Here is a 15,539-nt window from a genome sequence, read left to right as displayed (position 1 = left end):
TCTGTACGCTAAAGAAGTTCCATTTAGTTGTTGAAAGCTTCAGTTATATTATTACTATTATAACCAAGAAATACTCTATATTAAGAGCGAAACAATAAATAAACTATACACAATATTAGGAGCACTATGTTAAAGTATACACTATAAAAATACACTGCATTAAGAGCGAAATAATAAAGATATGCAAATGTTATGTAGCTGGACAAAAACCAAGCCAATGTTGCATATATATATATATGCAACATTGCCTTGGTTTTGGCCAGCTACGTAGCATTTGCATATCTTTATTGTTTCGCTCTTGATGTAGCCTATTTTTATAGTGTATATGTTATATATTTTGTATGTATTATACATTATAATATATTTTAATATATTGTAACGGATACGAAAGGCGCGGACAAGGAGAGAGAGGGGTAGACGAAGAGAACGAAGAGTTTGAGAGCCCGGGCCGCGCTACGATCACGCTACGATCATCATCCATCGCCTGTAAATAAAACCATTTCTTCGCAACTCTTCGTAACAGTTGTGGTGGAAGGTGAGGGGTAATCGACACCCGAAGACGGAGGCTGAAGCAGAAGTTCTTCGACGGAGTCGTCGCCTTGCTGGACTCCACCGATCTACCGGAGTTGAATACGTCCCTCGACGCAGACGAACAACGGCCCATTCCAACAGCTGCGCCGACAAGTTCCGTTCTACAATTGAGAGATGCGCATCCCTTCGCCGGAAGATCGGACGAAGACGTCGAGGAATGGCTCATCCATTATCACCGGGTGAGTGCTGCCAACAAGGGGAACAGCGCTTCTCGGCTTTCGAACGTCGTGTTCTTTCTAACGGATACTGCGTTGTTGTGGTTCGACAATCACGAGGAAACGTTTACAACATGAGGAAGATTTGTTTCCGAAATCAAAGAGCGATTCAGCGACTCCGCGACGAAAAAGAAAAGGGCAGAACAGACGCTACTGCAACGTGCGCAAGTGCCAGGCGAAACCTGCACGACCTACATTGAGGCAGTAATAAAACTGTGTAGGATGGTGGACTCTGGAATGTCTGAGGAAGGCAAAGTCGGGCACATCCTGAAAGGAATTGCCGAAGACGTTTATAATTGCCTCATCGCAAAGGACAACCTGGCTTCCGTTGCTGACATCATTCGGCACTGTCGTACTTTCGAGCAACTGTAGACGAGGCGCATCACGCCGAAGTTTGGCAGGCTAACCAATGTGACCACAGTTGCAAGCGTGGACAGCAACCAGCCCCTCGATCTGGCATCAACAATACGACAAATAGTTCGGGAACAGCTCAGCCTGCACGCGCAAGTGACACATCCGGGCACTCATAGCTTCCGCCTACCATCAGATTTCGAGCCAAACGTCGCATCCTTCTCCCCGTATCCTGCGGCGAGGGGCACTGAGGATTATGAACTCGCGCCCCGACAGCAGCCACGTCTCTACGACAGAGGCCCTACTTACGACGCTTGGCCACAGCGAGAGCAGCCGCGTTTTTACCCCAGAGGCCCTGTGACTTCTGTTAGGCCGCGACAAGGACTGCACCGACCCTACTACCACGACGCGACTTATGAACGATATAACGGATTTCAGCGAGAAGCAGAGACACGTTATCCACATGACAACGAACTTTCTCGCCGCCCGCAGCAGCCTCGCATTCGTTTCGAGGAAGATGCTGTGAACCGCGACCCTCCCGTGTGTGACAACTGCGGTTCCACAGGCCATATAGCTCGGTATTGTCGCCAAGGCCGTCAATCACGAAGGACGAATTTTTCTTCAACAATGAGGCTTTTCTTTCGAGGAACCCGTATGGGTTTCCTTTGTAGCAATTGCTACGAATGGGTGGATGTCTGATTTTCCCTTTATTCATTACTTCTCTCCACCTTGCGGGTTTCCTCAGAACTACTACGTCAAAGTTATGTTTTCTTGGAACAACGGAATTACCTTTCGTGGAGTAGGCGGCGAGTGGCTTCAACCCCTTGTTGTTTGTGCTGCGAGTGTTTTGTTGGCTGGGAAAGTGTTTGTGTCGGAATTCCTTGTTCTTTCTCGTTGTTCGCACGATGTTATTCTTGGTATAGATTTTCTTGAACAGTGCGGCGCTTCCGTCGACTGTGGTTGTGGCGAAATATCATTGAACAAGTTATTTATATCAGCACAGTCCGATCGAAGCTCGGGTGGTGAAGACAGGGACACAGACACTATCAGTGTTCTTGATGAAGTGATTGCACCATCGTAGTGCCTGACGCCCGTTCGTGTTTCTGCAACTACTGTGGATGCTGATTGTGTTGACCTTGTAGTTAGGCCTCTCCGCATAAACTGTGCTAAAAAAGATATACTTGTGCCCTGCTCTGTCGTTCATTTACCGTCGTCCCGCGCTCGTCACAGAATAGATACCGGCTCAGCACACCCCATCCGCCGGAAGCCCTACCGAGTGTCATCGTCCGAGCGCAAAGTTATTGCAGAGCAAGTCAAGGAGATGATGAACAAAGGTGTCGTTCAAGAGCCGTGTAGTCCATGGGCAGCCCCAGTAATCCTGGTGCGAAAAAAGATGGCTCCTGGAGATTCTGCGTGTACTACAGACATCTAAATGCAGTGACGAAGAAGGATGTATATCCACTACTGCGAATCGATGACGTCATTGATTGCTTACACGCAGCTTCTGACTTCTCAACACTTTATTTGCGATCGGGGTATCGGCAAATACCTATGGACCCTGCCGACAAGGAAAAGACCGCTTTCGTGACTCCAGATGGCCTATTCGAATTTAATGTTATGCCTTTTGGCCTTTGCAATGCTCCTGCCACCTTTGAAAGATGCATGGACACAGTACTACGTGGTCTAAAGTGGGATATGCATGTGTTACCTCGCTGATGTTGTAATCTTTGGACGCACGTTTGAAGAACATAACGAACGCCTCAGCCTCGTTCTCTACTGCATTGAGAAAGCTGGGCTGGTTCTAAACTCAAAAAAGTGTCGGTTCGGCGAACGTCAAACACTGATCCTGGGACACTTAGTCGACAAGGATGGCGTCAGACCCGATCCTCGTAAGATTGAAGCGGTGAGCTCCTTCAAGCCACCGCAGTCAGCACGAGAACTCCGCTCATTCATTGGCCTATGTTCGTATTTCCGTCGTTTTGTTCCCCGGTTCGCTGACATCATATACCCGTTGACAAGTATTTTGCGACAAAATGCATCCTTCAATTGCACACCAGAGTGTGGCGAATCATTCTCTCAACTGAATTTTATACTAACGTCAGCACCCCTCTTACATCACTTCGATCCATCTTGCCCGACTGAAGTTCACACTGATGCTAGTGGAATCGGGATAGGAGCGATGCTCGTACAACGTCACAGTGGCGCAGGACATGTTGTCGCATATGCCAGCCGTTGCCTGAGCAAATCTGATTGCAATTATGCGGTTACGGAACAGGAATGCCCGGCAGCCGTTATCGCCATACAAAAGTTTCGGTGTTATCTTTATGGTAGACCATTCAAGATTATCACCGACCACCGTTCTTTATGCTGGCTGGTCGGTTTGCGTGATCCCTCTGGTCGCCTCGCACGTTGGGCGCTGCGCCTCCAGGAATACGACTTTGTGGTATCGTACAAGAGTGGCCGTCGTCACGCTGACGCAGACTGCCTCTCTCGGATTTCTCTTGCGACTACCAACTGCGATGCTGAGAATTTTGACGACTGTCTCGCTGCTGTTATTTCTACGTTCCCTGACGCGGCAGACTTTCAGCGAGAACAACGGAATGATGTTACCCTCGATCCGCTTTTTGTCGCCGCCCGTACTTCTAAAGGCAGCGGCCGCTTTACTGTCCGTGATAAATTGCTCTACAAAACTAATTACTCCGGGCATAGAGAGCGTTTTCTGCTTGTTGTCCCCGAGAGTCTCCGCTCCGCTGTTCTACACGCCATGCATGACGATGTGACATCTGGCCATTTCGGCTTCGTACGAACGCTGCACCGCACCCAGGAGCGTTTTTACCGGCCCAAGATGTACAAAACAACGAAGCGTTATGTCGCTAGTTGCGAAACGTGCCAACGTCACAAGCGACCGACCACCGCAGCCCCGGGTCCCCTTCGGCCATTGACACCTCCCAGTACGCCGCTCGAGCAAGTAGGCATTGACCTTTTGGGTCCATTCCCGTTATCTAACAACAAGAACCGTTGGATAATTGTCTACGTAGACCATCTTACACGGTATGCAGAAACTGGAGCCATACCATCTTCTAACGCTGCTTGCGTGGCGGTCTTCCTGCTGCGTTCCGTGGTCCTTCGTCATAGCCCACCACGTGTCATCATCAGCGACCATGGTCGCCAGTTCACTGCTGATGCCATTGAGAGTTGCTTCGTTTGTGCACTTCACAGTTCCGTCATTCCCCGCCGTATCATCCACAGACCAATGGCCTCGTTGAAAGGACGAACAGAACGCTGACCAACATGCTTGCCATGTACGTCTCCTCCAATCATAAGAACTGGGATGACGTGCTTCCATTCATCACTTACGCATACAACAGGGCGAAACACGAAACCACGAACTATAACCCATTTCATCTCCTGTATACAAGGTTACCGCGAAGCCCTCTGGACACTTTCTTACCCTTCGTACTGCACAGGGACGATTCTGTATCTAAGACTTTGTGTCTCGCCGAAGAAGCCCGTCGAATAGCTCGTCTTCGTACTCTGACCTCGCAAAGTCGTTCGAAAGAGCGATACGACGACCGTCACGTACAAGTATCGTTGGAAAAAGGTGACTTGGTTCTTCTTTGGACACCGCAACGCAAGCATGGATTGCTCCAAAAGTTCTTGTCACTATATTCAGGCCCATTTGTAGTCGTGGACCGCCTGAGCGAACTCACTTACGTCATAGCTCGCCTCCTGTGCAATGGTCGGCGATCAAGGAGAACTCAGCTGACTTACATTGCTCGCCTGAAGCCTTTCTACCCTGCTTGTCAATCCTGACTCGCCCCACGGGCTTCGTCTGCTTGCGGGGAAATGTAACGGATACGAAAAGCGTGGACAAGAAGAGAAAGGGGTAGACGAAGAGAACGAAGAGTTTGAGACGCCGGGCTGCGCTACGATCACGCTACGATTATCATCCATCGCCTGTAAATAAAACCATTTCTTCGCAACTCTTCGTAACAATATATTATATATATGGGGCACTATGCTTTTCCTTCAAGAGTTGATAGCGCTGAAGCCCCCAAACTGATTTACGATACCGTCCAATCTGTGCTCAAGGAGAAACAAGACAAGGAAAACCGTGTAAATTTGTGTTACCACAGCGCAATTTTTAGATTTACCCTTGGGCGACGGCTGCAATGTGCGGAAGTCCTAGCTTTGGGGACATAATTCATAGCTAGGGGTCTTGTCAGAAACTACGACTGTGATATGAACAGTAATACTGCTGAAACTGTCATCGCAATTCGTGACAACATGTCATTGCTTTTGTCACTGATGCGGGCCAAATTCGAACCCTGGTGACAACACCCCAAGATACCGCTGCTCTCGAGATGGCTTACCCTGCGTCTGCGTCCTGGTGTGGCTTAGGACTTTTGGGCTTTTGCAAGACGTTGTCAACGTGGAGGATTCAGTACTTAGTTCTGAATCTTCGCCAGGCCGGGAAGCCAGGCAGGCTTAAGACGTTCGACCTCTTGAAGATCCTGCGCTAGTCGGACATTGCCTGTTCCGCCGCACCCACGCTCGGTACACCATTACGCAAGATTTCACTCGCGGGTTGGGGTGCGGTAACGTAGCTGCAACCCACCGGGCACTTGTGTCACCGACTTCGCAGAGGGTGCTCATCGTGGTGACAGAGTGGGTATCGGCACCCTGATCCGCGACATTACAGCGAGGGATGTAATCGGACAAGGACAACGAAGGCACGTGAAGTGGCGCCATCATAAAACGAAAACCAAACGGATTAGGGGCGAGAACCGTGGCGGCTCGAAGGCGGTCTAGGACGGCGGGTTGGCCAGCACTGCGGGGCCGCATCGTCCCCCACACTATGTATGTTAGTAAGTTAGCAAAAAATGTTGCTTGTGCTTAGGACACTGTGTGCTACGTACCACACATATTCCTTTGAATTGGTATCTGTTAAACTGACGATTGAGTCTCTTTCTCTGCAGGTGCTTTCAGACGCAATAAATACACCAGGTGAGCAACATTCCGAATGAATTTCTTTTCAGCTTTGTATACATAACTTGTGCTGAGCATTTATCAATGAGTGCGGCAAAATTTGGCTACCTAAAATGCCTCTTCTTGGAAACAGTATACAGGCGTATATCAAAATGGTGCCAATCACTTTCTCATGAACAAGTTTTATATCAGTAAAATTATTACTTAAGTAGGTGCTTACAAATCACCTATACTGTTGTAATGTTCTCGAGCTGTATTTACACATTGATAATTTTCAACTTGTTTGATATTCTTGGGTACAAATATTTCGTCACGCTGTCAATTATTAGCGATGCAGAATGAAGCCAAGCTCGAAAGCCGCTTAGTGCAGGTGTGTAGGCGCTGAAAGCAGAATGCGTTAAGTAAGCATTACGTGAAGGGGAATAGGCACTACCAATAAATGTAGTACAAACGAACGTTTACGTGCTTATCGCACTACATTCAGCAGTTATGGTTTGGTGCATTGCATGTACAAACTATTAAAAGACAAACTTCTAAATATGTTTTCGAGAGAAGCAGCTCAAAACCTGGCGCGCTTTTACAGTACAGCTGTGGGCTTCTATATAGCTGTTTTTTATGGCAAAAGAGAGGAGGGATTCAATCCACTTCACACTGTACGTGAATGTTTCATCTTTGTGTATTTGTCACACATAAAAAAATTTCAAATATAGCAAGCTACCTAACATACCTAGAAATTCCATGAACTAGGGGTCCTGGAGTACCAGCGTAAAATGTTGGGAAGCCATTGTTCTTCTGGTACGTTTTCTCTATAATAGGCCGTAAGGATAATAAAATTTGACTTTTCGCAAAGAAAACTTGCCTGTAGCGCTGGAATTCACGCAATCATAAAAGAACACTTCTCTAGAGGACACAATGAACATGTCTGTCGTTGACTGTTCTACTACAGCGCTTGTGGAAACGCTTTGCTATCGCCAACTACTGAAGCAAACTGTATGAATCGTACACAATTGAGACGTATCTGAGCCACTGAAAACCCGGTCTTGTTCATCTTGGCTATGTCACGTGATTCTCGCCAGTTTTTGGCTAAACGCGAGCATCACAATCAGGACACATCTGACAAACTTGCAGACCGGTCGGACCTATACAAAACAAAATTATGAAAAAAGAGCGAAAGAACAGCGCATACATAAGATGACGAAGGGAGAGCAGATTGTAATTCAGCAATTTTAAAGAAAAGCAATACAGCCAGTGCACGGCAACAATACTGTCACACATGCAAGATTGAAAAGATTTCTGCCGAGCTCGTGCCCACAAGCACATGCTCAGTGATGATGGAAGTCGTTCAACGACACTCCCCTGAGCTAGAACAACTACAAAAAAAAATAACAAGCATGCATTTGAAAAGATAGATCTGTCTATCAGATCTCGGGTGACTCTTCACCAGGCAAACAAACTAGTACACTTATTGTTGATTATGAGTTGAATTAATAAAGAATTATGGGGTTTTACGTGCCAAAACAACTTTCTGATTATGATCGAGGCACGCTGCAGTGGAGGACTCCGAAAATTTCGACCACCCGGGGTTCTTTAATGTGCACCTAAATCTAAGTACACGGGTGTTTTCGCATTCCGCCTATGATTTCAATTGAAGATAGTATTAGATGTAGGGCCACATTCCGTGTCCTTCCTAATTTTCTCTGCTCTCTAAATATTGCGGGTAAAATTCTGTTCTAACACAGCTGTTCATGGAGAAAAACAAGGCAGTAGCTCAATTCACGCGTGAAAGCTTAGAAGGCATGAATTGACGAGAAACGTTTACAAACTTGAAAAGAGCTCAAAAATTTCTAGCTTATTAAGATGTTTCTTTATTCAGGAAAATATTCGGGACAACAGAATAAAGAGCTATGTTTCCACCTTCAGAAAACTTGTATTCTGTGCGAAGATCTTCCGAGATTCGATAACTGCGATTTCTGCATATCTTTTTTTTTTTGCCGCCCCATTGCCAATAGGCTGCGGCATCGGACAGCCATTGAGCCGAATCGTCAACGGGAGGGCAATATCCAAGTTTCAATTACCATGGATCGTACGTAAGCATAACCTTAACCCTCTTGTATAAGTCTTTGAAATGTGGGGCCCTATAACGTAAAACTATTCCAATGTTGTTATTCCAATCTCCTGACGTCAAATTTGCGTAACCGTCGACGCAAGCATCGGGCGGTCACCCGCAGGGTTGTCTGAATAGACCAACCACACGCTCTCCTTGTTCATAGGAGGTCGCTTTTGTTTGCTTGAAAAACGAATAACATTGCCTACACTGAGCGGCTTGTCTTATCTAATTGTCTGACAAAAGGCGAGGAGCACGCTCAAGTGGAAAGGGCTTCGATGGGGCCGAGTCACTGCACTGAATATCGATAACCGGATAAAGAGGGTGGTGCCGGCGTCTGCGATTGGTCCGCTTTCCCTTACTTAGCTGGCGGTGGCTGGTCGAAGATCGCGGTGGCATTCAACGGAAGTTTAAGAATGACACTAAAACGGATCCTCAGCGAAGAAGAGTTGGCAGAACGGGGTCGTAAACGTTCCGAAAACGTTACACAGCCAGGCAAAAAGATTTATTATGCGCAAATAAACCCATGCTCTCCGACAGGTACGAGTAGCCAGTGCATCAGCGATCGGCGGCAGCCATCTTTTATTCCTTTCGGAACGTGGCAGACGGCGGCTATTCAGAAGAAAATTCAGTTTTGTTCGGCATATTAATGCAACTTTCACGTGTACACGTCACTTTGACACGGTGGGTTTTTGCAGTTTTGTGACGTCGCGGGACAGGCAGGTGAAATGCATGCCGCCCGAAAACTTTTGACCAATAGCCGAGTGCTAATTGCGAAAAGGCGTTGAATCAGAAATAACTATCTTTCATTTATTCGATCAAATCACGCATAATCATTGTGTACACGTCATATCAGATGGTGAGCTATCGCGGTTCTCGTGAGGTCACATGACAGACAGGTAAAGTGGGGCTATCCCAAAAAAAGTTTTTACCAATCGCAGAGGGCTGATTGCAGAATTGGAATAGAAAAGTTTGGCATAGTTTTACGTTATAGCGCCCATACTCAGTTAAGTATGGCTTTCAAATAAACGAAAATTATGCGCCAGAAGCGTTTATTTTCCTCAGTTCCTATTCTAATCCAATGAGGGACGTTTGGCGCTTAGCATTCACTGTAGCTGAGTGGCATTTAACAGGAAACAGCATGCTAAAAACCGAAAGTCAGCAACAAAACAATAATCGGGCTTTTTTTTTTTTGCTTCTCGACCATTTGTGCGTAATGGCATAATACATAGGGTGTACCGCACTATAGACGCACAAAATTGGCTTATATAACTAAATTCAAATGCAGACGCGATTATGGTGGTGTACTCAGTACGGGGCCTCCTTAGATAGTGGCCCCGGTAAAAATGGCCATGTACCAATCTTTGAGTGCGAAAAAAAAAAGCAAGCAGCGAGCCAGATATAGAAGAACTCTCCACAAAGTGAGCTCTCATAACCAGTTGTGTCGATTTAGCTCATTCAACTTCAAGCTTTATCAATCAATAACAGAACGGTTATTATCAGTTAACATCTTAAAGACCAGAAAGAAGACAACAGCACTTTTATTATCCCTATTGTTGTAGAGCTTATATTTTGCAACTTCAGGGTATTGTAGCAGTGTATTAGCTCGCTGCTAAATTTTCGCTTGAATTACTTTTGCGTAGCTTGTCATCGCAATTCTACAACGTCGTACACGCGAATTGTCGCAATCTTGGGTCAGCGATGCTGACGTCATTACCCTGCGTAAATGGCCGAGTCAAGCGCTTTAGCTAGATTGCCCAAGACTTAGCAGTAGTATTCAGGTGGGGCAGCCTGGTCTAGACTTGACAGTTGACAGAGTTGGCGAAACCTAATCTTCCAAGAATGCGCAAAGGCAAACGAGGACAAAAGACAAAGAAATGAAAAACTGGAGCTTGTCCAGGCGCTTTTCGTTGTGGCTCTCTTCTCGCTTTGCGCGGATTTTCTGAATGTCAAGGAAACATTTTAATCACAATTACCAGTATAGTATGGCAGATCATATTTACCATGCTTCGGAAAATGGCCACTTGAAACTGCTATGCTTAATAGCCTTTGTTTTCCAGACCGGACAAATAGGAGCAAACGCCGGATGCTCATGAGATACGTGTTTTAACGGCAGGTTCTGTGTTCGCTTTCTGCGACTACGTCATTATGTCATATTTTTTCTACTTCAAGGTGTATGTACAGATTGTAAACAAGTGGTCGGCAAAGAACTTCACAGAATCGATGTGTGGTGGAAGCATCATCTCTCCAAGTTTCGTTCTCACGGCAGCCCACTGCATGAACACGTAGTGAGTACACGTAATTAGTCCTATAACATGCGCTTCCATCACGAGTGGTTCCAGTGGCAATTGTAGGCCGGGCTTACCTTCGTTAACTGAGGTGCATGGGTCAGGTCACAAACAAAGCAGAAAGTGATCACCACAAAATTGCTCTCGATGTCACACGTTTGCCCTACGGCAAAGGGAGTTTTTCTTTTCATCGTTTGCGTATTGATGCTCAGTGATCTTACTTGAAGGCAGAAACAAATACTCTCGACCCCAGAGTGCTTGGAATATCACTACAATATTTTTTTATCATGTAAACTTGCCCTACCTTCTGAAAATAGCAATACTTAGTGGCTCTGTACAGTACAAAACCACTCGTTACTTATAATTATCCTTGTTTATGATCTTTGCTGTCGACTGGGTGCGCGCGTTGATTTTAAACACCATCAAACTTTTGGCGAGATTGGAACGGGTGTTGCAAAACTTGCGATGTGCGGTAGCACAGAACACTCTGTCACAAGTATGCGGCTGTGTTGCCTCATGGGGAGCGTGTTTTTATTTTTTTTTAATTTGTCCTAATGTGAAAAGCGTGGCAGTTTGGGCGAGTTATTATGTCATGACTTTTTAGTCTTGTAGTGCCGCTCAGAAAGAGCAAAAAGGAAGGTAGAAAGAGTAATGACTCATTACCCCTTCCACATTCCTTTTTCCTCTTTCTGAGCTGCGCTACAAGCCTAAAAAACTGTCCTAACGTAGTGTTGCAACAATGTGTCATTATAGGGTATACTTTAGCAGCGCCTCTAAGGTGCTAAAGGGGCAACAGGAAAACTGATGCTGGAAACCGGACTGACCAAAGGGCAAGGCGCCGAGGGCTCTGTGCGCCTAGGGGGTGGAGGGGGGCTGGATTTACCGTTCGCTATAGCTGACCAGTCTTATATGCGAACACCCCCTGGCATCCTCAGGCGTCTTTGATACTCCCGCTGCCCTTTGGTGCCTTGGAAATGCCGCACCGCAAGCTTCATTCCTATCTCAGGTGCATTCCTTAGGCCTCTGTTTACCGGTTGCAGCGTTACATTTGCCGCCCTAACGCAGCTAGTAATCATAAATATTGCCAATTCTACATGCGCTCCTCGAAATTTGCAGTAAAACACTGTCAAACTTTCCACAGGAAATACTAGCGTTTGGGAATTTGACATTTACGACGTATCGTGCCAACTGTGGGGCTCCGGCTATAATGTTTTTTTTCTTCCTCCATGAACCACATATAAAAAAATTATTACAGAACCCATTTCTCGATAACTGTCGACGGTAACGCGAGTATCATTTGAAAAATGTAACGGCATTCCGAATTCCTGAAGATACTTTATTTGACTTCTGTAGGGGTGAACTTCACTTACATGAGTTATACCGACATACGCCGGTGTTGTGCCACATTGCTACGGCCCTCAGTTCCCATGATTGCCCATGAACATGGCGGCATGACGAGAACTGTATGACACGGACACAGTGACGACGCCTAAACTTGAGAATGGTATAACGACACAGTGTGACGACGACATGACAACAAAGGATTCACGTCGAGTCCTCGACAACAGCATCACGACAAGAGGACAATAGGATGACGACGATGGTTTGAAGACAACCACAGGGCGAAACTGAAATGACGACAGTGGTATGACAACGGATGCATTTTAACTACTGTCTTACGACAATAACATGACATTGCTGCACGCTAACGATTGAACGATGACAACATGATTACAATAGAATGATCAAAAATGATGTTGATGCATCGATTTAGGAGGTGTGATGATGACGGCATGACCACAATGGAACAACGTTACTGGTGTGTTGACGGTGGTAAAAAGAAAGCATGATGACAGTGGCATGACGACAATTGTATGGATAACCTTGTCAAGATGGTAGCCAAGTTAGAACGATGACCATGAGACGACAACAATGCCCTCACAATGGCGGTATGATGACGAATGCATTGCCACTAGTGTACAACGACGACGTAGTCACGACGTCGGCATAATAGTATAAAGACAATAGAATGACGACCACAGTATGACGACATTGGCATCACGACGAGTATATCACGAAGCCTGTGTGACGACAATAGTGCAACTACGAAGACTTCACGAGAGTCGGATGACAAAGCTGCAGTGAAGCCGAAGGCACAACCACAATATCACGACCATGATGCATAATGGCAACAGAATGACAATGGCTCCATGGTAGCGGCTGTCTGATTACGACATAATAACGATGATGGCATGACAATAGAGGCTTATTAACTCTATAATGACGAAGAATGATTCCCGACGACGACTTGCTGAGAGTCGGATGCTCAAGCTATAGTGAAATCCAAAGAACGACTACAATGGCATCATGATGGTGGTGTGACAAATGCATGACGATTGTATGACTACGAAGGCGTGACGACAACGGCATGACCAAAAATCGGATGCCGAAGCAGGAATGACGACACCGAAACGACCACGACGGGTTCATGACCATAAGAACGTGCACAGTGGCCCAAAGTAGTAAACATTTTCGGCCACTATATGTCGGCGTAAGTGGTTTAACGACGGCTTCGCGAGAGTCAGACGACGAATCTGGAATGACACGAATGGAACGAACACGAAGGCATCAAAAGCACGTATAGCTACATAGTGCCCCGAGCTGATAACTTGGGCCACTGATTCGGCAGAATAATCTAGACAGACAGACAGACAGACAGACAGACAGACAGACAGACAGACAGACAGACAGACACAGACAGACAGACAGACAGACAGACAGACAGACAGACAGACAGACAGACAGACAGACAGACAGACAGACAGACAGACAGACAGACAGACAGATTCAAATAGCCTGTAGTAGGCAAAAATGCTAATCACGGTAAAATTTAGACCACCCAATGCAATTGATCAGGTGGCGCGCAATGGCCCTTGCACAGGTAGTCTGCACGTATGCATACCGAGTACTTCAGTGAATTCTAGAAAAGAAAGTACCTCCGTGTATAGTTCATTTTATGTAAATAACGAGCGCATTTAAATGGGAAACCTTTACCGGGAAAGGAATGTGTTAAAGCTGTCTGAGCCACATAGCACCAACCTACGTTTCAGCAGAAGACCTTATGTGTTATTAAATAAACATATGATTTGAATTATCAGCTTATACCTAATTAGTAGAGCGCAAATAATGCGTTATGGGAATTAAATCGAATGGTTTTTCGAGATACATTTACATAGAAGGAGTTTTCTAAGTAATAGCAGTGTTGATATGAGCATCGTTAACATAGGAGAAAATAACTTTCACTTTTTCACTTTTTAATATTTCACGTTTCTGCTTGACACTGAAGTTAAAAAAATACTGGAACTCCAATCCATTGCAGTCCTGGAGCAAGCGTTTTCCCGGGAGGACGTGGATTTGCTGGGACTTTGGGCCAAGTGCAAGGGGGAAATCCTTCGCATTACCTTAGATTATCATCAAACATGGTTCGCGCGGTATTTTTTTTCCTCTTTGTAGAGCAGCACATTCTCACTGACACTTACCCAGCGACCCAATTTGGCATTGTAGACGTTCACTGAATACAAGCACATACCGAGAGGCACATATCCAGTCTTTCAAATATATCCAGCGCTCTTACTACCCAGTTCTCCTAGTGCACACACCTTGTGCTACAGGAGCCAGAGAGTTTCAGTAAACAGCGTTAGCTACCCAACCCCGATTCCACAGGAACCCATGTCGCCGGGAAAGGTGTTCGTTGAAGAGTGGCACATATCTACCCATTGACACATACTCAGCCACCTAACTTGTTTTGACGGTTGGTCTCGAACCCTGTTCTCTCACACTGCAGCTTGATGCGCTACCCATTCAACCGTTCATTCAGGCAGTAACCCGTGAACATGAGCTAGACCATTCGAACACTGGCCCATTGAAAGCTAGTGACCCAGGCAGGCAGCAAAGTGATTAGGTGCATACAAACATACAAAGCCCCTTGAAAAGGCGTGAAGTGCGATCACGATGTCAGCGGATTAAAATTCAGCATGAAACAGATCCCAGAGCGAAGAATTTAGTGAACATAATGTGGTCAGGACGCGCATAGAGGGAGAAGCCTTTTGCTAAAGAGAAGTGTAGTTGGCAACGAAAGCAGCCGAGTGGGGACAAAATGTACGGGTGGTTGAGTTTTCAGGGTTTCGAATATGAATGGAACATTACATGCTATTTGTATTCTTGCGCTAAATAGTACTATAGGCATTTCATAATATTCGCAACTTCCCACATATTTCACAACAAATAGCTTTTAGTCTTCAAGGTGAAAAACGAATTCTATTATCAAGCGTTGCGAATACAGGTTCTTAAATGTCGCAAGGATGTCACAGAGCAATGCACTGAGCTTCTACCTGACTAATTTGTCTTGTTGAGTTGCTCAGCCTGATAAACAATGGGAAAAGCTTTCGAAGGAATGCAGAAACAAAAGGCATAATGCAAGCTTTGTTTTTGTTTTTCGACTGAAGCCTACATGACAAACGTGATTGTTGCTCGTGGATTGTCATATAAATTTTTGTAAGTCTATGTATGTTGTAGATTTATCTCAGACGCTACAATCACGGCCTTTCTTGGAGAGGAATCGCTTTCATGTATTAACGGCATACAAGTCTTTCAGTGGATTTTTCGCTTTCTTTTTCTTAAACTACTTAAGTTTTGGTAACCTACTTAACGTTTTAGGAAAGCTAGTCCTTCAGCAGTTTTTCATTATTGGAGGGCTTGTTTGCAACCAGGCTGTAATGATGCTAAGAGGCTGTTTTTATTGGTCATTAAAACCAACAATAGCTATCAAGAATCACAATAAGTAATCTTGCGAAGAAAAACGACGCTCTGTCTCTGATAATTGAATGCATTTTAAGGTTATATTCAGTGCAGGCATGGTACGTATGTATATCGAAATGAATATTCATGCTGCATATATAATACACGCGTCTTCATTGATTATGCGATACCCGAGTCGATGTT

At 45.5% G+C, this 15,539-nt stretch overlaps 1 protein-coding gene across 4 annotated transcripts in view; it reads left to right on the top strand.

The window, feature by feature from the left end:
* LOC126543149 (serine protease 29-like) overlaps positions 1 to 15,539 on the top strand; it is a 29,518-nt gene that overhangs the window by 2,194 nt on the left and 11,785 nt on the right. For 3 of the 4 annotated variants that reach the window (XM_055062291.2, XM_050190286.3, XM_055062290.2), the window contains exons 2-4: positions 6,137 to 6,164; positions 8,156 to 8,229; positions 10,423 to 10,538. In XM_055062291.2, the coding sequence (XP_054918266.1) occupies positions 6,137 to 6,164; positions 8,156 to 8,229; positions 10,423 to 10,538 (218 nt within the window). Of the gene's footprint in view, positions 1 to 6,136; positions 6,165 to 8,153; positions 8,234 to 10,422; positions 10,539 to 15,539 lie in introns of those variants that run through there. The other variant, XM_055062292.2, reaches the window with a different exon arrangement.

Source organism: Dermacentor andersoni, chromosome 10 (assembly GCF_023375885.2).
Source record: "Dermacentor andersoni chromosome 10, qqDerAnde1_hic_scaffold, whole genome shotgun sequence".
NCBI classification, from domain to species: domain Eukaryota; kingdom Metazoa; phylum Arthropoda; class Arachnida; order Ixodida; family Ixodidae; genus Dermacentor; species Dermacentor andersoni.
Note: the sequence above shows the minus strand (reverse complement) of the source record. Positions and strands in the feature narration are given on the sequence as shown.